This window comes from Ictidomys tridecemlineatus, chromosome 3, assembly GCF_052094955.1.
Source record: "Ictidomys tridecemlineatus isolate mIctTri1 chromosome 3, mIctTri1.hap1, whole genome shotgun sequence".
Lineage (NCBI taxonomy): Eukaryota > Metazoa > Chordata > Mammalia > Rodentia > Sciuridae > Ictidomys > Ictidomys tridecemlineatus.
In genome coordinates, this window is record NC_135479.1 from 141,110,841 (window position 1) to 141,134,292 (window position 23,452).

Below are 23,452 nucleotides of genomic sequence, written 5' to 3' on the forward strand. Positions count from 1 at the left end.
TAATTTTCTATAATACTTCCAAATATCATATTAATTACATTTATTAGGCATATTCTATCTTATAGAATCACCCTAGATGTTTTAATAAAAGCTACTGAGCACTATTACCTCTTAAGAGTTGTTTTCCTAAAAGATTGAGAATAATCTCCACATGATCACAAATCATGAGTGTGAACTTTTTGTTTCATAAAGACTCTCTGAAATATTGTTAAATGTGAAATGAATGGTACAAAACCAAATGAGAAAATGCAATCTCAAAGAAATCTTTGCACAGGAATAATGACAAGAAAGTCATAGTTTTTGTATTTTTCTGGAACAATATTCTTTTCCCTATCAGTTTGTCATGGAATCAATAAATTCTGTATAATAGTAATCAAAGAACACGCATCATTCTGAGGAGTATCAGAAAATGTAAGACTATTTTCTGTTTTAAAATGGTTTACACAACTTTAATAAAGCTCTTTTTTGTGTGCATGAATTCCCCAGAGATAATTCTTTTCTAATATTCGATTACTGATTCCACAGGTGAAAAGTCACATTCTAAAAAGAAGTACTCCTGTACTCAGCCAGCAAACTATCTTTACTGGAGAAAGTTTTATTTTAAAGCATATAAATATAATAAGACAACTCCTTGCTCTTTGAAAGCAATTTTGTTCCATTTAATTCTTTATCTATTTGCAAAGATTTAATAAGTGATTTAAAAAGGAGTAATTAAACTGCCTTATCTAAAGAAAAAGTATTAAAAGAAAAAAAGTCCTAAATTTTTAGAGACTAAAGAATATATATTGTTGTAATAGTAAATTTATGTAAGGTTGCCCACAGCTACAACACTAACAAGAAAAAATAAATATATAAAGCTGAAAATGAATAAAGTTCTAGAGTTAAAAACAATGATGAGGGGCTGGGGATGTGGCTCAAGCGGTAGCACGCTCGCCTGGCATGAGTGCAGCCCGGGTTCAATCCTCAGCACCACATACAAAGATGTTGTGTCTGCTGAAAACTAAAAAATAAATATTGAAATTCTCTTTCTCTCTCTCTTAAAAAAAAACAAAAACAAAAACGATGATGAGTCATTTACTTTGTTTTTTAAAATTTGTTTATTGACATTCATGCTTTTATTAATTCAGATTCAGCCATTCAATAAATACTAAATATCTACCAGGTTTCAGGTAGAATTATAGATCCTGAAGTTATAGCAGTTACCAAACACAAAAATCCATTCCCTCATAAATCTTACATTGGAGAAGAAACCTTATACCAGCAAAAGAAATTTGAAGTTGATAGTATTATCCACACTGAAGACAAAGGTAACAATTCTGCTAGAAGAAAAGAGTCCAAGTATGACACGACTTCCAGATAGAGCAACAATATTAGGAGAAATAAAAAAGAGTCCTGAATAATTCTAGAGATTATACAACATGGATACAATTATTAATTTTGCATTATACACTGAATATTGGCTGAGAGTCGATTTTGGAAGCTCTTATCATGAGCGGGAGTAACTACGAAAGGTGATGGACAGATTAATTTGCTTGTCTGTAAGTAATCACTTCACTATGTACAGCAAAACAGCATGCTGCACATTTTAAATATATACAATTAAATAAGAGGAAGATAAAGTCTTACATAATTTCACTAAGTATATCAATTACACAAGTTAAAGACTGGAGGTGGGAGTAGGCTATGGGACAAATGAGCAACTTCCCTCTTGAAATCTATTTGTCTGTTCTAAGTCAACATTCAAAAACCATTATGAGGAGACCCATGGGCAAAACAATGGGAGACAAGCATCTTTTTCCCAGTCCCAGGTAGATCAGGAAAGCATGAAAACCAAAAATCAGAGAAAAAAAAATATATTTCAGTGAATATACATAAATAAAATCAAGGAAATATATTAAAATATGCATATACACAGTGGGGAAATTAAAATTATAATAAAAATATTATTTCCCCTAATTTCTTTATTTAAACAGAGTAAAACTAAATGTAAGCTATACAGTTAGCTCTCCACACTCTTTGGATTCAACCACAGATGGGAAATATTCAGGGAAAAAAATTCCAGAACTTTCCAAAAAGTAAATTTGCATTTGCTACATGCAAAACACTATGTTGAATTCACACAAATGAAGAATGAAGTCATGTGTAGGCATACCCTGCTATAACTTTCTACATTTCACAGATCCTCAGTCTCTATCTGGCACTTGTTGTTTGAGCACTGTTTACCATGTGTTTCATTCAAGAACTATGGAGGCAGGCCTACAATAACCGCCTTTGACTGAACATGCATGGACCCTTTTTTGATCATTATTCCCCAAACAATATAGTGTAACAATTATCTACAGAGCATTTATATTGCATTTGGTATTGTAAATAATCTTGAGATGATTAAATGTATACAAGGATGTATGCTATATGCAAATACTACATCATTTTATATAAGGGACTTGAGTTTTTCTTCAAATTGTATTTGTAGGGTATTTTGGTCACAGTAATACAAAAAATAGCTAAAACAGATATTGGCACTAGAAATTGGGATCACTGCTATAACTGACCATGTGGTTCAGATGCCTTTGGTGCTGATATCTGAGAGGAAATTTGAAAAGTTTAAAGGTATAACTTGAAAAAGTTTTAGATTTTGTAAGTAGAGCTTAAAGCGTGATTCTGGTGGGAGCTCAGAAGACCAGATGCCAACAGGAATGTGGACTGTGCTCATGAGGTTTCAGAGGAAAATGAGTACTCTACTGACAACCTGACTAGAGAGCCTTATGTTATATTCTGGCAAAGAACTTGGCTAAATTTTTGCTCACGTCCTGAGATTCTGTGTGAGGCTAAATTTATAAGTGATGGATAAATTAATCTAGCAGAGGAAATTTCCAGGCAGCATAGCATTCAGGCTGTGGCATGGATATTGCTGGCAGCTTTAAGCCAGGTTTACTGTGAGAACTGGAAGCAAAAAGCACAGGAGAATTTTATAAAACTTGCAACCTGGCCAGAAAAGTGTGTATAAAACTGAGACCAAAGAAGGTATGGTTGTTGAAGAGATAATAGTTACCAAAGAGATGCTAAGTACTCTGCAAAGAGGCAACGGGAAAGATGCTTTGAATGCATTTCAGGAGTTGGCAAAGCCATACCTGCTGAAGGTTTAAGGGCATTGAAATAAAAATTATTTTTAAGACAAGAGAAGAAAGAGGGGGGCACCCTATTTGCATAGGGAAGCCTAAGAAATTGTTTCACTGTGCTCAGCCACTCAGAGGCCATTGGAGCCATGAAGGTCCAAGGGGGCCCATCCACTGCTAAAGCTGGTGATAGACCATGGTGTCATCTACATGGTGTTGATTCTGCAGGAATGCAGGATGCTGGAATTTGGAGGTCACAAGGCTTACACTGAAATTTCAAAGGAAGGCCTAGAAGGCCAGGCAAAGGGCAAATGTGTTGGAGTTCCTGCAAGCATCCTCTGAGAAGGCAATGCACAAAATTGTGTAAGTGAAGCTAAAGGTGGAATGGAGACTCCTGGAATTAAGAGATATCAGTAATATGGACTGTCTGTCAAGGAAAGCTGCTGTCTGCAAAGACAGTTAGGCTAGGAGGCTACAAGTACTGCAACCAGAAAGGCCAAGAGATGGGCCTTGCCAAACCCTTTGGAGCTCACATCTCAAAAACGTGCTGTAGGGCTGGGGATGTGGCTCAAGTGGTAGTGCGCTCGCCTGGCATGCGTGCGGCTCGGGTTTGATCCTCAGCACCACATACAAACAGAGTTGTTTCCACTGAAAACTAAAAAAATAAGTACTAAAAACAAAACAAAAATGTGCTGTAGATGCTGAACATAAAGTCGCAGAACCTAATGTTTGCCTGGCTGGGTTTAGGTCTTATTTTGGTCCCATTCATTCTTTCTATGCCACTATTCCCCACTTTGGGATGAGAATGTTTACTCAGTGCCACTGTACATTAGAGACATGTGGCCTGCTTTTAATTTTTACAGGGCTCACAGCCAAGAGTTTGCCTTAAGTCTCAGATGAGACTTTGCACTTGAACTTTTGGGAAATGCTGGAACTATTCAGACTATAGGTACTCTCGGATATGCATATGAGCTTTTGCAGGTGAGGGGCAGAAAGTTATGGTTTGGATATGAAGTGTCCCCTCAAAGCTCCTGTGTCAATGCAGGACTATCCAGGGGTGAAATAACTGAGAGGTGTAACTTCATCAGTCCCATCCTAGTTTAAATGGACTACCTGGGTGTTAATTTAGGTGGGTGGGGTGTGGCTGCAGGAAGGGGGTTACTGGGGGTATGCCTTGGAAGGGCTGTTCTTCCTGTGGCCCCTTCCCCTTTCTCCCTCTGCTTCCTGGTCACCATGAATAGAGCAGCACTCTTCTACCACCCCTTCCATCATGATATACTACCACTCTTGGAGAACCGAGCAAGGGAGTTGACCATCTATGGACTGAAACCTCAAAAACCCTGAGCCCACAGTAAACTTTTCCTCCCCTAAGGTGTTCCTGTCAGATATTTCCATCATAGTCATACAAAGCTGACTAAAATAGGTACCAGATACACATTATCCCCGTGTTAGTCTGAGAAACTGCAGTTTTATCTTAAGTATTTGGATTTCTTAGTTTCTACTGCAACAAGATGTGGCCATATTATCAAGTTCTAATCAATAAGATGTGAGCAGAAGTGATGTGTACAACTTATAGATTGTGCCTTTAATAGGAAAAGCCATAACCTACTCAGGCCCTTCCCTCCTCCATGCTGGCTAGAAAACACACACAGTGGTAAGTCATCTTGACTCATTGAAACGAACAAGGAAGAACTACAGCACGATATAAAAACACAAAAATAACTCTAGCTCTAGTAACTACTTGAAGTAGACCATCCTAACAGCCTAGCCTTCTCTAACTTAAGCTACTAATTTTTTCCCTGTCTCTGTCACATACAACATAATCTTTTTTTGGCAGAACTGAGGATTTAACTTAGGGCTTTGCAGATGCCAGGCAAACTCTCAACTACTGAGCTCCATTCTCAACCCTGTTTACTTTGAGACACGGTTGTCCAACTAAGCTATCTAAATTGCTCTGAACTTGCCTCAGTCTCCTAAAAAGCTAGGATTATAGTCAGGTGGTACATGGCTACATGTAGTTTGATCTTAACTCTGAAATATATAATCTCCATCATGTACAAAAGGTCTCAATAAATATGTATCAAATGACTAAGTGAATTAATCAATTTCTCATTTGGTTAGCTGCCCTAGAAAGTCTCTGAATATGATTTGTCTAGTTACACTAGTTCCTAAACCTGTAAAACTGTGGCCCAGATTTATATATAATATGTAGATGGAACTTGAGGGTCTTCCCAGAGCAGCCAGAGTATCCCCCCAATTTTTAACATCTACCTCTTTAAAGGTCAATGACTTGCATATTCCTTCCCTTACTTTTACTTACTTTGATATTACTAAGAGATATCTAATCACAATGAAATGCCTATATTTTCTGAGTTCTTACATCACTTATGACTTGCAAATATTTACAATTAGTATTATCAGTTTAAAAGAAAAAGAATGAATTATTGGAAACAATATGATCATGAAATACAAAGAAAAAAAGTGACAAAATTCAGGACAGTACAAAAGAAATTCACAATATTTCTCGATAAACAAACAAACAAAAAAAAAACACTCCCTTTTTTTTTTTTGTATTGGGGACTGAACCCTAGCCACAGCCACAGCCCTTTTACATTTTACTAAGAGACAGAATCTCACTGAGATGCTTCAGGACTCTAAGGTGCTGAGGTTAGCTTTGAACTTACTATCCTCCTGCCTCAGCCTCCCAGACCACTGGGATTATAAGCATGCACCACTGGGCCCAGCAAGCTATTGCTTTTTATTAGCCAAAAGTTATCAAATTAAACCCAGCCCAGTTATTGCATTAAGCTCTAGAATAACTTGAAAGTTATTAAAAACAGAAAACATGCCATACAATCCAGATCCTTTTAGTCTTTCATACTGCTGCTTTTCAGTTCAATGGCTTTATTATAACTGGAACACTAGAAAAGATAGGCAGTTGCAATGTTAAGATCACAAGGGAAAAGACAACTATGGGAACATCCAATCTGATATCTTTGAGCGGATGAATGAACATCAATGATTCCCTCCCTCAACTCTAGGCTGATTAAATGACAAAAATAAACTTATTTGGTCAAATCACCCTCATCTGAGTTTTCTACTGCATGCAGCCAAACACTTTCAGGTTTCACAATTCAGAAAATTAAAGCTAAAAAGCAAGTTTATAGCTAAATTCCTTATCCTAAATATGTCATGCTAGTATAAAAGTATATCAAAGTGCAAATTTTTAAAAATGTAGTTACACAATACCTTTACTTTATTTATTTATTTTTATGTGATGCTAAGGATCGAATCCAGTGGCTCACATGTGTAGGTGAGTGCTCTATCACTAAGCCACAACCTCAGCCCCTCAAAGGTCAATTTTTTTTTTCTTTTCTTTTTCTTTATTTTTTGTGGTGCTAGGGATTGATTCTAGGGCCTCGTGTATGATATATGCTACACAAGTATTCTACCACTGAAACACATCCCCAACCCAAAGTTTAATTTTTTTAAACACATATTCAGAACTTATTTCAAATATGTGACTGATGCATATATACTTGCAGTTAGCCTTTGGCCTATTTTATCCTAACAGATAAGAATTACCTAAAATTTAAGTTTACATCTATGGTAATGTTATTCTGATTTTCAAAAGAACATTAACATGCCAATCAACACACAAAACCAAGTTGTTTGCACTTCAATAAAAGAGTATCTAAAATTGCTCCTATTAAATGCCAGCTATTAGGTCCTAAGGATTACCCCCCCCCAAAAAAAACCAAAAAACACATTCTTCTTGCCCTTATTAAGCTTAAAAGTTAGCAATCACCTAAATCTGCTCTGCAAATTTTTCTTCCAGTTTAGCCAAGATAAAACCAAGAAGAGGGAGGGAGAATGTATTCTACAACTTCAGAGATTCATTATTTAAAAACACACAAGGATCACTACAGAAATAGAGTAGGCTCTCCTCATATGCAGAGGTTATATTACACTCTACCCTCTGTGCCTGCCCAAAACCACAAATACCACAAAACCCAATATATACTATTTTCCCCCTACACATATAATCAGACAGACATAAGTTTAAAGCCTTTTCCATCTTGTCTTCTTCTGGAGGTACTGAGGGAATGAACTCAAAAATGCTCTACCAGCAAGCTAAGCTCCCATTCCTTTTTCATTCTGAGGTATGCACCATCATGCGTGGCTGTCTCTTCCTTCTTAACTAAGCAATTACCACACACTGGGCCAAAACTTTTGCAATCTTAGGTATGGCTGCAAAATTAGTGTTACTTTCTTTGTCCTTTTTCACAATCATATGGCTAGATAATCTTGTGTATGTTTGTGAGTGTGGTACTGGGGACTGAACCTCAGGGTGCTCCACCACTGAGCTACATTCCCAGCCTTTATAATTTTTATGTTGAAACAGAAATCAAGTTAGATATCCCTAACTTGCCCAGGTTGGGCTCCAACTTACAATCCTCCTGCCTCAGCCTCTAAAGTCATTGGGATTAAAGGTATGCACCATCATGCCAAGCAGATGATTCATTCTTATCATAGATCTTGGCAAGTTCACCACACCATGTTTTCTTCTTTTACCTTTTCACTTAAAGGAAAATACTTCATACCTTCTCATTAGCCACCAGTATCATTATTGCTAAGTTTTGGGGCCACTATTAAATAATAGCTATTTCAATGTTAGCACTATAATACTGTGACAGTTGACATAATAACTAACAAGGATTCTATGTAATTAACAGGTGGGTACTATATATCATAGGGACATACTGTCCTAAGTATAGTGACACAAGATTTCATTATATTACTCATAAGAGCCTACAATTTAAAATTTATGAATTATTTCTGGAATTTTCAATTTAATATTTTTGAACTTGGGTTTCTCAAACAATGGAGAGTGAAACTTCAGATAAAGGACAACTATTGGGCTAGGGTTGTGGCTCAGTGGTAGAGCGCTCGCTTAGCAAGTGCGAGGCCCTGGGTTTGATCCTCAGCACCACATAAAAATAAATAAAATAAAGGTATTCTGTCCAATTACATCTAAAACATAAAAAAAAATTTAAAAAGGGATAACTACTACACAACTCTAGGCTGACCAAATGAAAAAATAAACTCATTTGGTCAAATCAACCTTATTGGAGTTTTCTGTTATATGATAAACTTAAAATTCCGAGGACAATACAAAAGAAATTCGAAGTATTTCTCATTGAATAAACAAAAAGCTACAGGCAAAAGATGCCTACAAATCATAAATAGTTAAACATTCACATACTATTCTCAATAGTAAGTCAAAGATAAATTAAAGTAAGGTTTTTAAGAAGCTATCAAAATGTCAGAGATTCTAAAATGATACCACACAAGGCTTTTCAGAGAATACCATCAAACTAGCACTCTCAATCTACTGCTGTTAGAAATGGATTTTATAAATTGCAGGCAGAAACATAAACCAATGTAATCTTTAGGTGTATCATGTAAAAATACTTATTAAGATGCCAATTCCTTTTTGTTCTTAGGCAGAAAAATAGTGTTGAGAATGCAGAAGGTTTTAAGGCATTGAATCTTCAACAACTTACTGTTTCAAAGCTGCCTTTATGCATCAAGTCAATGGGTGGCCGGAACAAATCTGCAAGGGTAGTTAGTTTTTTATCTATTGCTCCTCCATTTCTTAGCTCCTGTTCTTGCCGAACTGCAACACAGAGGATGAAAAAGTTTCAATTAGCCATAAAATAAAAGACCCATGAATTACATTTAAAAAAAGCTGTCTAAACTAGAAGAATTACTGAACAATGTACTTGACCGAAAATGCAAATATCTAATGCTATTTTAGAAACAATAAAATAAAAAGTTTGACCAGGAGGGAGTCTTACGACTCGGTAGTGTTCCTTATCCAAACAATAAAAGCAGATAATTAATTTAAAATAATCATTTGGGGCTCAGGTGTAACTCAGTGGTACAGCATTTAATTAGCATGCTCATGACCCCGAGTTCAATCTCTAGCACCTCCTTCTCCCCAAAAAAGTCATCTAAAATAATTTCTTTCATATATTCAAAAACTAACTTTACTTTGGAAAAACATTTACATAGGTGAATGTACATTTTTCTAATTTGGAAAGTAAAATTAATACATGTGTTGCTTCTAACTATATCTTTTGAGACTCCGCCAGTATGGATGATGACCAATGCAGACATTCCTGATGTTTCCAAGATTACAAGATCAGTCTGTCCCTCAACAAGCTCATAAGTAAACTACAAAATCAAGCACAGTCCAAGAGTTCCTCATAATTTCTCATAACACTGTCCTTTTCGTAGGATTCCATTGCTAACCCAATACTAAGTATTGTCCTCTAAAAATATATGGTCAAGATTCTTCTAACTCATTCTATTAAAAGATATGAATCTATAATCCCAGCTGCTCAGGCAGACGTAGGAGGAATGAAAGCTGGAGACCAATAAGGATAATTATTCAGTCCCTGACTCAAAATAAAAAATAAAAAGGAGCCAGGCAACAGTGGAGCAGACCTATATTATAGGTACAGGTCTATAATCCCAGAGACTCAGGAAGCTGAGGCAGGAGGATCGCAAGTTCAAAGCCAGCCCCAGCAACTTAGTGTAACCTAAGCAATATAGGGAGACCCTGTCTCAAAATAAATCATAAAAAAGGCTGGAATGTGGCTCAGTGGTTAAGTGCCCTTGGGTTCAATCCCTAGTACCAAAATATAAAATAAAAAAAAAAATAAAAAGGGCTGGGGATATATCTCAGTGGTAGAGCACCCTAGGTTCACACCTTCTGTACCACCCAAAATCTTATTCCAAATAACTGTAGTTAAAACATTGATGATGGCTGCTTTGGGTCATGTGCATTTTCTTCTCTTTTTCAATCCAACCTAACAGTTTTTGTTATAGTCATTTCTTCCACTGACAGATGGGATCCTGAGGAATATCAGTTTTTCATTTCCTTAGAATCACTTTTAAGTGCTTATGAACAAGCTAAATTGATAAACTACCAGATTTCTTACCTTATTTCCATCTCCATTATTATTCCTCTATAACCAAATAGGTTAGAAAATAACAATTTAGCTCAGAGTGAGTTCATCATAAACAGACTGAATTCATAATTTCATTTTTCCAATAAATTGAATTCTCAAAACAATTATGCCTAATATTAATTATTTTTTCCATTTTAATAGGAAGGGGAAGAAGGAGATAATAAATTTGGTCCAAGATACCTACTAGTTTCAGTTTGAAAATCCCGGAAACCATCAAATATTGAGCGGGCAGGTCGTCGTCTTTTAGGAGCTTTAGGGGGAAAAATAGAACTGATCAAAAAAGCATTAATTTTGAAACTTAATTCTAGAAACTTCCTTATCTATAAGTTCTAAAACACTTATATATTCAAAATGATACCCACCCACAAAAAATAAAGTTTTAAAAACTTTTAAGTCATTCATAATTAATCTAACCATCTTCAGCACAATCATGTTTCACAAATGAGAAAATTAAAGCCCAGTAAGAAGGAGAGCTGACCAAGACAAAAAGCAAAGAACCCAGTGGTAATATTAGGAAGAAAGATTTTTAGGACAATTCTACATGTAGATGAAATAATACATGCTGTAAATGTCCAATTCAGTTTAGCCAAAGGGATATGACTATCCTTTGGTATACCACTTGAATAACCAAAACTCAAAAATTGTCTTAGTGAATGGATGCACATGAAGAATTGTAAACACCAAAAAAAAATCTTGAATTTTAGAAGGAAAAAGAATTCCCACTATAACATAATAGCTTAGTAACGGAAAAGTGAATAGAACCACAGTCTTCTGTTCCCCTGTATGGTGTCTACTACCCAGTCTTTAGGTATTTTATAGATTAGATCTAGAGCACCATCATCAAAATATTATCTTTCATATAAAGTGGTCTTAAATTACCAAACCACTTAGTACATTATAATAAATAAGGCCATTTAATGATTTTTTTCAATATACAGTTATTACGGTAGCTTTATGGCAAACCTGGCCAGCATATAACCAGAACATTCCATATTAACAAATAATGATTAGCAGCAGGATAAGATAGAGTATAACATCCCCTACCCCATGCCAAAGCATCCTTCCAAACAACCTGTATTTGTCATTACACAGGACAATTATTTCCATGAAAACTACTAAATAAGAAACAACAACAAAAAATGTGGAATCACATGTTTAAAACCTTCGTTCTTGTTAAAAAAATATATATATAAATATATATCACTCACATGTCTATATATCAATATTTATATTAAAGAATTTTAAAGAATTGCTAGACACAGTAGGACGTTCCTATAATTCCGGATACTCAGAAAGCTAAGGAAGGTGGATCATAATTTGAGGCCACCCTGGGCAATTTAGCAATACTTTGTCTCAAAAAGTAAAAGGGGCTGGACATGTTGTACCTCAATGGTAGAGTTACCCCTGGTTCAATCCCTAGTACCACAAGAGGGAAAAAAAAAAAAAAGAAAAAAAGCAAGCAAGGAAATATGGGTTTTCAGACCATCTTCGCATAATTTTATATCTACTGATATTCTTTTAGTTGAAATACAGGAATAAAATTAAAATTCAGCCCCACACAGGCATGTAGTTACAAAACAGAGAAGTGTTTTAATAATCTTATTAGATAACTGTGGATATTTTTTGATACTATGCCAAAACTCAACTAGTGGAAGTTTCTTTTTTATTATGTGGTCTTGAAAAAACATGAATAATATATATGATGTATATATGATTGCTTCTTCAATTTAATCAATAAGGATCAATGTTCAGTTTCTTTTTTTGCCCCATTTTTAAAAACTGGTCCGTTACAGTTGTACATGATGGTGGGATTTAATGTCATATATTCGTACATCCACAAAATATAATTTGGCCACTATTGTTCCCCAGTATTTATTTCCCTTTCCTCTGCCCACCTCCCTCTCTCTGGTTCCTTTTCTTCTATCCTACTGATCTTCCTTCAATTTTCATGAGTCTCTCCCACACATACAACCTTTCCTTTCCTTTTTTTAAACCTTCCACATATGAGAAAAAAACATATGACCCTTGACTTTATGAATTTGGCTTATTTTGCTCAGCATGTTTTCAAGTTCCATCCTGTTTCCTGCAAATGATATAATTTCATTCTTTATGGCACATAAAACTCCAATGTGTATATGTACTACACTCTTTCTTCATTCATCCATTGACAGCCAGCCAGGTTGGTTCCAAATTTAGTTACTGTGAATTATGGTGTTATAAACATGGATATGCATGTATTGCTAGAGTATGATGACTTTAATAAATACTGAGTAGTGGTATAGCTGGGTCATACAGTGAGGTTCCAATTGCATGGTCTCTTGAGGAAACTCCATATTGATTCCATTATGGTTGTACTAACTCCACCAAGAGTGTAAAAGTGCTCCCTTTTTCTCCACATCCTCTCCAGCATTTATTACTACTTGTATTCTTTACTTGTTTTTAATTTTTTTGTGTGTTGTGGTACTGAGGATTGAACCCAGTGCCTCACATGAGCCAGGCAAGTACTCTATCACTGAGCCACAACTCCAGCCTCTTATTGTTTGTATTCTTGATGGCTGTCATTCTAACTGGAAGTGAGATGAAATCTCATATAGCTTTGATTTGCATTTCCCTAATTGCTAAAGATGTTGAACATTCTTTCATATACCTGTTAGCCATTTGTATTTCTTCTTTTAAAACTGTCTGCTTAGTTCATTTTCCCATTATCAATTGGGTTATTTTTTGTTGGTGGTTAGTTTTGAGTTCTTTATATATTCTGGATATCAATCTTCTTTTAAGAAAAATAGCTAGTAAAGATTTTCTCCCATTCTGTAGATTCTTTCACATTTTTAATTGTGTGCTGTGCAGAAGCTTTTTAATTTGATTCCATCCCATTCATTAACTCCTGGCATTATTTCCTAAGCTTGAGAAAGTCAATGCCTGTACCTATATGGAGTGTTGACCTTACATTTTCTTCTAGGAGTTGCTTAGTATCTAGTCTAATTCCTAGGTCCTTAATCATTTTGAGTTCATTTTTGTGTAAGGTGAGAGATATGTATAGTCTTATTCTTCTATATAGGCATAACCAGTTTTCCCAGCACCATTTGTTAAAAATGCTGTCTTTTGGGGCTGGAGTTGTGGCTCAGTGGCAGAACGCTTGCCTTGCACATGTGAGGCACTGGGTTTGATCCACAACACGACATAAAAAAGAAACAAACAAAATAAAGATATTTAAAAAGAACTTATTTAAAACAAAAATGCTGTCTTTTCTCCAATGTATATTTTTATCGTCTTTGTCAAGGATCAGATGACTATTATCTGTGTGGTATGTCTATGTGTCTGTTTTTATGCTAGTACCATACAGTTTTTGTTACAATAGCTCTGTAATATGACTTGAAGTCAGGTATTGTGATGCTTCCAGCATTGCTTTTTTGGCTTAGAACTGCTGTGGGAATTCTGGGTCTTTTAAGTAGTAATTTCTTAAAGATTTGTTGCAGCATGAAACCTAAAATCTTATCAGTGAGCTTTTCATATTTTGTCCTATTAAAATCCATTATTCTAGGTGGCAGGCAGTCTCTAAAATGAACCCCAATTATCCCTTACTAGGGCTTCATTTACTGCCTTTCAAAAGGCCATGTATGAAATGTTTGGTTCCCACTTCATGATGCTATTGGGAGGTGGTGAAGTACTTGAGACATGAAGCCTAGCAGGAGGAAGTTAGGCCTTTAAAAGTATGCCCTTAAAGGAGGATGCCAGTCTCTTCCTCTTTTTGCTTCCTGACTGCTATGATGTGAGTTGCTTCTTCCTCCAGGTGCTCCCACCATTATGTTCTTCTGCTTTGTCCCTGAACCAAAAACAGTGACATTTGTCGACTGAAACTCCAAAACTGTGATCCAAAATAAACCCTTCCTATTTTTAAATTGATTATCCCAAGTACTTTGCTATAGCAACACAAAACTTACACATACATCCCTTTCTCCCATTATTTATAATCTATATGTGAATACCCTGATTATTGGTGGTATCAAATAGAATGTGGCAGAAGAGATGAGATGGCATGGCATTTCCAAAAAGACAGTAGCTTCCATCTTGGGCAGTCCTCTCTGACTCTCATTTGCTCTGTGATAAAGAAATTATATTGCTAACCCAGAGTGTTAAAGGAGATCCTCCTCCATTCAAGCTTTGAGATGACTTATAGCCAGCAGACACCTTGATTAGGGACCCTAACCAAAGGCATCCAACTAAGCTATGCTTGGATTCTTGACCCACAGACACTGTGATATAACAAAATATTTGTTTGTTTTCAGCAGTCTAATTTTGGAGCAATCTGTTATACAGCAATAAATATCTAATACAATCCATCTTGAAGTATGAATTAATCTTACCAGTGCATAATATTTTATAATATCATGCATTGGTCATTTAATAGTACTTATTCACTGACCTAAGTAAACATTCCAAATATGGACCATTTCATTACAATATCAAAAAACCAACAAAGTAACCAATAAAACATCTGTTAAGGGCTAGGGTTAGAGGACTTGTCTGGCACATATGAGGCACTAGGTTCAATCCTCTTAGCACCACATAAAAAATAAATAAATATGGGTATTGTGTCCAGTTACAACTAAAAAATATTTTTAAAAAAATCTGTTAATGTTACTACTGATTTGAGAAAAAAGTCTTTAAGTACTGGGGAGGTATTAAGCTTACAATAGTGGATTCAATTTTTCTAAAATTCTGATTTTACTTGAAAACTCTTTAAAAATCACTGATAGGATTGTGGCTGTAGCTCAGTGGTAGAGCACTTGCCTAGCATGTGTGAGGCACTGGGTTTGATCCTCAGCACCACATAAATGAATAAATATTTTTTTAAAAAAGATCACTGATATTAAGTATTATCAGTTATCTTGAAGTAACAAGTTCACTCTTCATTTTCTTTTTTTTCCTTGTGGTGTTGAGGATTGAACCCAGGGCCTTGTGCATGAGAGGCAAGCACTATTAACTCTATTAACTGAGCTATATCCTCAGCCCTCACTCTTTATTTTCAAGAACATGTCTGTCAAGTCCCCAAATCTAATTACACTGTCAGCAAAAAGTTGCTAATTTCAACTCAAATAACCGTAAAGTTGCTAATTTCAACTCAAATAACCGTACAAGTATTTCTGATTATGACAACCACAGTACTTTCAGCATGCAAAAGTGTATTCTACATACACATCCTATTTCAGAGTATTTTGAAAATGTATATTCACAAATAAAGAGTTAATGAAAATAATCCTTTTTAATGCTTCATCAAGAATATTACAAAAGACAGCCGGGCACGGTGGTGCATGCCTATAATCCCAGAGGCTCGGAAGGCTGAGACAGGAGGATCATGAGTACAAAGCCAGCCTCAGCAAAAGCAAGGCACTAAGCAACTCAGTGATAACCTGTCTCTAAATAAAATATAAAATAGGGCTAGGGATGTGGCTCAATGGTTAAGTGCCCCTAAGTTCAATCCCTGGTACAAAAAAAAAAACTGCCTTTTTAATTATTTTGTAAATTGAGCATGTGACTGTGAAGAAGTCTTTGACTACTGATACAGTTTGGTGCCACTGCCCTAATCAACTAAGATGCTGACAGTCTGACCCAGCATTCCACACTGCTTCTAAACCATCAATTCAAATGTCACTCTGGTGAAAAGGACAAACAACTTCTTAGCATAATTATAAAAATAGTTTTAACTTTGCAGACCCCCTAAAAGGACATTAGGAACTCCCAGATCACCCTTTAAAACAGTGCTTTAAATCAATACCTGTCCTCAGAAGAAAACATTTCTGCAAAGACCCTAGTCAAGTTATAAGAAGACCTAATAATGACAAGACTGACTTTTTAACTGTATAAAGTCACTCTCCCTCCTGAGTGTATGTCATTCTAGAAGAAGAAGAAAAAAGTGTGGTTTTAAATGAAATCCTGTTTGCCTCTGTTCAACAGCAAGACAAAAATTCATTTTCTACGGTTTTCCCACTCAAAGATCTTGACTATTCCTTTAAATAAACAGAAGATAAATTTCTAAGAACATTATTCTTCAGCTCCAAAATCAGTTCATAGCATTTGTGTGGAAAAATATGAACAACATATTATTATATCTGATATAATAACAGCACAATGACTGGCTGACCTGAATAAGTTCAGAAAGGATTATTATAGTATTCTGATTTCAACATTTCCCCCCAACTTTACTTATTTCTGAATCTAGAAATATTCATAAACACACATCCATATATGCAAGTTTCATGTCTGCAGATCAACACTGGGAGAAAAATTTGAGAGAAAAAGAAAATGATTCCATACTGAACACATAAAGACTTTAGTGTCTCTATTCCCTAAACAATGCAACAACTATTTGCAAAGCATTTACATTATATGGGATATTATAAGTAAATTAGAAACTATTTAAAGTAAAAAAGAGGACATGCATAGATTATATGCAAATATTAAGCCATTTTATTCAGAGACTTGAGCAACCATGAATTTTGGTATCCACAGAAGAAGGTGTGAGGGAGAGTCTCCTAAAATCAACTCTCTGTAGACATAAGACAACTGCATTTTTATTTCTTGGTATAGTAAACTCTATAAAGACTGCCAAGTTAAAAGTCTATCTTTAAAAAACTCTCAACTTCAAATATATGATATGTCATGTGTAACTAATTAAAAAAATAAAAAATTTTTTAAAAATTCGCAACTAAAGTGCTTTTTCAGGTCAAAAGATTTGGTTAATATAATTTTCTTCATCTTCTCACAACTTATTTCTTTTTGTCTATTGTACAAAACTTTACATAAGTCTCTTGCTCTCTACTTACAAACTATTTCTCTACATTGCTGTTCTTAACATGTATAATATGTATTTGTTGTCTCAAAATGAAACATTAAAAAAAGGGCTGAAGATGTGGCTTGGTGATAATAAGAGACCCTGGGTTCAATCCCTGATACCAAAAATAATTTTTTTTTTTACAACACTTAAGTAACACCCTGAACAAGCCTTCATATTTCTTGGTTTTTACATTAAAATCCTAGAGACAATTACAAAATCAATTAAAGGGGAAAAAACTGAACTTACCACCAAACAAAGGTTCTGGTTCCACCAATATTTCCTGCTTTTGAGGAATTGGGGCACGAACTTCTTCTCTATTAAAAAAGTAGGAAAATATCAAATGAAAACTGTTTTCTAATACCTTTGAACTAATTATTGTGAATACATTTAAATTAAGTAAAATGAACCCCAGACTTAGTGACTTTTAGGAACCACAGTAATCATGATAAATGTGTTTTAGTTGATTTTCACAGAGATGAACTAGAATAAAATACCTTGCATAGAGTCAGTCTTATAAAGACTGTCTTATAAATATCTTATAAAGAACAAATATAAAAATAAAAAAATATTTCCCACCCCTTCTCAGGTTCCCCACATCAAATTTTTACAGGAAAAAAGACAGGATTTACCCCCCAAAACAGACCAAAAATGGTAAAACAGGCTTAACAGAAGTACTATCACATTATATAAAATGACAGATAATTAAATCACAAGGATATATTAAAGTGAGATCAAATAAATCGACAATGAGTTTTATGTTAAATTACAAAGGAGACTAATACAGGTATAATCTTGGGTTATATTTAGTCTACTTAGTAAGTAATCTTGGGTTACTTACTAAATAGACACAAACAGAAGATGTAATTACATTTCTTTTGAAAGTCAATTCTCTTCAAAGTTCACTTCCACAGGGTATACTAATAATTCATCATGCAGAATTCAGTGGTATAGCACCCCTGGGTTCAATGCCCAGAACCTCAAAAAATGTATTTATTTTTAAAGCACAATTTAAAAAATACATTTTATACAATGAGAAGGGCAGATATGTGCCCCTAAATCAACTCCATCTACTATTCATGTTTCTATAAACTAAATCATGTTTTCATATTGATTCCCATTAAAAATCTGAGCCATGGTAGAGGAGAATGAAATATCACACTTGAAATAAATGGCCAATATTAACATGAAAAAAAATGTTATAATTATAATGATCTCTAAGGCCCACACTTCATGTGGAAACAATACTGTATTAATATGGAACTAGTTCAACAAAACAATACTGTATTAATATGGAACTAGTTCAACAAAAGAGGCAATTATGCCTGTATATGATCTGGTTTTTACATTTATCTCTAATTTAGTAAAAATAAAATACTAGTATTTTGCCTCTTCATATTTAGGAGGATTCTTCTTGAATCTTATATATAATGAATGCTATAAAAAGGAATATTAAAGTCTCACTTGAGGATTTTTAAATTTTGTCTCAAAAATCAATGGCTTGGGATTCCCAGCTCTGGGGCCCCTTCTCTTCAAATAAAGTCTATCCCTATCACTTTTGCAATAAACCTGCTGCTTGCTTTAAAAAAAAAAAAAAAAGACTCGCCAGACGTGGCGGCATATGCCTATAAGCCCAGCAGCTCGGGAGGCAGAGGCAGGAGGATGGCAAATTCAAAGCCAAAAAAAAAAAAAAAATCAATGGCTTTCCACCAAGAATGGTGGCATAAACCTGTAATCCCAGCTACTAGGGAGACTGTGATCGAAGAATCCCAAATTCAAGGCCAGCCTGGGCAAATTAGTGAGACTCTGTCTCAAAATTTTTAAAAGGGTGTTGAGGTGTACCTCAGTGGTAAAGTGCTTGCCTACCATGGACAAAGCCCTGGGTAAAAAACTCTTGCCTTGCACATGAGAGCCAGTGGGTCTGATCCTCAGCACCACATAAAAAGAAATAAATAAAATAAAGATATTGTGTCCATCTACAACTTTAAAAAAAAAAAAAAAAAAAGCCTTTCCTTTGAGCAAGGTTCAGGCCTCATATTTTCCAAAGACAGTTGAAATTCTGCCCAACAGGTATTTATTTCACACTCTCATGGTATTAATTGTAAAGAGCAAAACCACCAAATCTCTTCACCATTATTACTATTCTATATTTATTATAGCTCAATAAGCTGAGAATGCTTTTAATGATTAACTACATATAACTATTTAAGGTAACCAAAATTATTTGTCCTTTTTTCAAAGTAAATTAACTTTTTTTTTTTTTTAAGTGCTAGGGATTAAACCTAGGGCCTCATGAATGCTAAGCATACACTCTACCACTGAACTATACCCGCAGACCAGAATTAGTTTTTAAAAATTTTTCATGGCAACTCACATTCCTGGGACAATTGAGAAAATCTAGAATTGGGAAATATGAACTTTACTGGATTTCTGTATCTGCTGCTTAACTGCTATGTGGCTCAGAAAAATTGCTATGCCGCTGCTTAGCAATGTGGGCAATAATGCTGTTCTATTAAGTTCTTCCTCCCCCTTTGGCTATTGTGAGGCATTCAAACCTTGCCTCTGGCCACAAGCCAATCCTAATCATGCAGCTTCACTCTCCACCATGCCACTGCTGGCCTCCAGGACTTCATATGGAGCCCATGAAGTCTGAGAGAGAATTTAAAACAGACATGACAGTGCTCAAGAGAATTCAAGGTATATAAATACAAAAATTTTCACTTTATACTTTTTATGAGGCTTCCAACCTTAATTTTTTTTCAAGACCAGAAAATGACCTAACTTTTATAAAAATGCAACTAGTTAACTTAGGCAAAGGATAGCTCTTAACAATAAAAAATAAATTCATACTCTGTATGTGGTCTGACAGTGGAGACGCTTGCTGAACTGGTACTGGGCTCTTCAGCGATTCCTCCACCATCCAAAAACATAGTGACTGCCATCTCCAGATTATTGTTGCAGGCTTCAAGCATATGTTTTCCTACACTTTCACTTGCACCTGAAATAGCAAAAGGACAGGGGGGAAAAAGCTTTAAAGATACCTTCTTTCATTCAGCTTCTGTTAAAATACAGAACTACCAAGCAAATTAATAATCCTTTCGTTTTTAAATAAGTTCATTTTTACATTGTTGGCTAGCTAGTATGAAATTTACAGAACTAGAAAATAATGTAGCAGCATTAAAATACTCATCTTTTATACTAAATCGAAAACTAAATAAATAAAGCATTCCTTCGCTATTTCTTTAAATGACCTAAGTATATATTTGTTAATAAATTTAAAAAAGATAAAGAAAAATAAAAAACTACATCATTCTATAAAGTTAGAAATATTTTTGTTAAAAGGAATGCATTTTAGTTAGCATCTGCTTGTTACAAAGCATTTTTAATATGAAAGCAAGAAAAAAGTGAGATGGGTCATTTTTGTCTAAGATATATAACTAAATCAAAATCTGATAAGAAATAAGAATCTGTCATTTAATACTGGTCCTTACACTGATGTATAAATAAATTTGCACAGTCTGTTAAAATTAAATGTAAATTAGTGAAAACCTTTAAGAAAACAATTCTACAACAAGTACTAATGGTCAAAAATACTCCTTTTTTTACTTAGTAATATAATATGGACATCTAGTCAAAAAAATTAAATCTATGGAAAATGTATATGCATAAACTTGTCTATATATGTCCAGAGTAGCTTCAGTTAAAAATGAAAATTGGAAACAACATAAATATCCGATAACAGAATGTAATTTGGAACATCCATTTGATTTAATATATTGTGGCCACTATAAAGTATCAGATTTTCCATTTGGGATTTTTCTTTATCTGAATCATGTCCCTTAGAATTTCTTTCTGTTGGTAGTAAATGCTCTTCTAAGTTTTTGTCTGAAAATATCTATTTTACTGTCATTCCTGAAAGATGGCTTTACTAGGTATGTCATTGCAAAGCTGACAGCTAAGTACACTGAAAACAACATTCCAATGTCCTCTGGCTTCTGTTGTTCCTAATGGGAAATCAGCTGTCAGACTAAAGGAAATAGCCATTTTTAAGATTTCTGTGACTGTGACCTGTTTCCTGTCTTTCACTCTGATTTGTTGGGACTAATTTTATTTATACTCCTTGGGATTCAGTGGATTTCCACCACTTATCTTTTATCAATTCTAAAAATTCTTCAGTCATCTGTGAGCGATTTAGGAGCAAGCAGGAGAATAAACATGTATTGATAAAGCTCCAAAAAAAAAATTATTCAGTCACTTAATTGACTATTGCCTTACCCCTCAAACCATATTTCCTTCTAGAATGCCAATTAAATTATTAGAACTCTTCACTCAACCTTTCTTTCATAGTTATTGTCTCTTTATCATTCTATGCTGCATTCATGGTTACTAACTACAAAAGCTATCTCCCATTTCACATTCTCTCTTTTAGCTGTGCCAATCTATGTATTTAATTCAATTTAATCTTTTATAAGTTCTATTTCTATTTCCTTATCTACTTGGTCATGTTTCAGAAAACCTTAATTTTTCCATTCAAGCTTTCATTTCTTCAAGCATATTAATCAAACAAATATTGTTATTGAGACACAATATAAAATTTCTGCAGTCTCTATGGGTCAATGTCTTTCTGTTTCTCCTGGTTTTTACTGTGTGCCATGGTTTCTTCAAGATTTGTGATTTTTTTTTTAAACTGATCTTGTGTGCCTTGGAATTTTAATCTGAAGATTTTTGAATACTGGGTTGAAATCCCTCCTAAGAGGATTTCATAGACTTTGCAAAGTCCCCACAGGTAGTACTACTAAACACGCAAACACTTTAAATATATTCTTGATTTGGAAGCTTTCCAAGACCACATGGAAAATGTTATCATCCGACAACTCTTGTTAGTCTATCTGTCCCTATAAATGCACCCTCACCCCAGCATGGGTGAAACATTAAAATCTCAGCTTCATGAAGGGGAGTGATCTTTTAAATTCTTTTCCTTTGGAAGGTCCTGAACTTTGCTTCTTGTGCCCTATTTAGCTATAAAAAAGAAAATTCAAAATGATTCAATTTGGGCAGATTCCACCAAGGTGAAGGCTTGTATTAAAGCTACTATCTGCAATTCCAATTACACTTCATTTTGAGCCTCTTGCCAGCCCTTTAGCCTTGCTGTGAGAAATTGAAGTGCTGACTCTACTCCTGTACCTCTCATTTATTTTCAATTTACTACTACAAATATGGGTTTAGATCAAGTCCTTAACACTTCATACTTGATTACAACAGGATCCAAACTGATCATCATTCTATCTTCCACCTTGCTGCCAACATGTATTCCAAAATAACAAGTATGGTTCTATCATCTACCTGCCACACACCCTGTTTTAAAATTCCTTAATGGTTCTCTCCTGACACTTAGAGTATAAATTACAAAGTCTTTATGATCTGGAAAGTGCTTTATGATGAGATCTCAGCTTATTTCTCTGGCATTGCCTTTCTTTTCTCTATCCTATACAATTTTACTATAGTCAAACTTAAGCTACATGCTTGGAATGCCCTTTCCCCATTCAGGCCCATGCTGAGAAGCACCAGAAGTGTTACTTGTCAACGTATGTGCTAAAATACCTCCTGGTTCCCAACCCTATACTGTTGTAGTATATCAATGATGTACTGCTAAGCAGTAAATGCTGGTTTACTTTCTGGTTTCTCTGACAAAGTAGAAGCTTCTTAAACACAAGAAATGGTTTTCTTGTGCTTGCATACCCAGCACCTAGCTTTATGTTTGTGCTTATGCATGATCAACGTCTAATTCACTGAGAGCTACTCATAGTGTTTTAGCTCGAGACATAATATATCAGTGTTAGGTGTGAATCACGGCATGGGTAAGGGATAAAAAAAGTAGAAGAGAGCTTACTACCCCTTAGGGACCTCTACCCACCTAACACACTAGCACAGCTTAATAAAAGCAAGCCCCACTGTGTAGGATACGGCCTTGAGCTACTATGTAGCTTGGTCCACTATACTCGCCCAGAGTTTATTGAAATTTCACTTTCAATAAACCTTTGCTTTTTCTTGCCAATGTCTCACTTCTCTCAAGTCTTTTTTCAGGATACCAAGAACCTGGGCCAGGATACCGGGGGGATCCCTGCTTATGCACTGGTAACGTAGGGGAAAGAGGAGCCAGAACCACTGGCAATCTTTCTATAGCTTAAATTTTGTACTTAAATTTATATGCATATATTTTGTAAATATATTTATGCTTTAAATTAAACTCATAAAGCATTATAGTTACATGAAAATAACAAATAGCAAATGGGCACTTGGGATAAATAGGCTTAAGACAAAATTTTCAGTAAAAGCATCACATACAAATTTTTAAGTGGTTATATCTCAAACAATGTAAAGACAAGTAAAAAACAGCATGCTCCAAAAATTGTCAGTTGATACTGAATAGCTACAACTTTTCAGGTAAATGATACAGTCATAAA

At 34.9% G+C, this 23,452-nt stretch overlaps 1 protein-coding gene across 1 annotated transcript in view; it reads right to left on the reverse strand.

Moving 5' to 3' along the window:
* Ubxn7 (UBX domain protein 7) overlaps positions 1-23,452 on the reverse strand; it is a 58,952-nt gene that overhangs the window by 20,451 nt on the left and 15,049 nt on the right. The window contains exons 2-5 of the mRNA XM_005340285.5: positions 19,839-19,986; positions 17,238-17,305; positions 10,341-10,406; positions 8,684-8,796 (exon numbers count right to left, since the gene is read on the reverse strand). Of these exons, the coding sequence (XP_005340342.1) occupies positions 8,684-8,796; positions 10,341-10,406; positions 17,238-17,305; positions 19,839-19,986 (395 nt within the window). The remainder of the gene's footprint in view (positions 1-8,683; positions 8,797-10,340; positions 10,407-17,237; positions 17,306-19,838; positions 19,987-23,452) is intronic.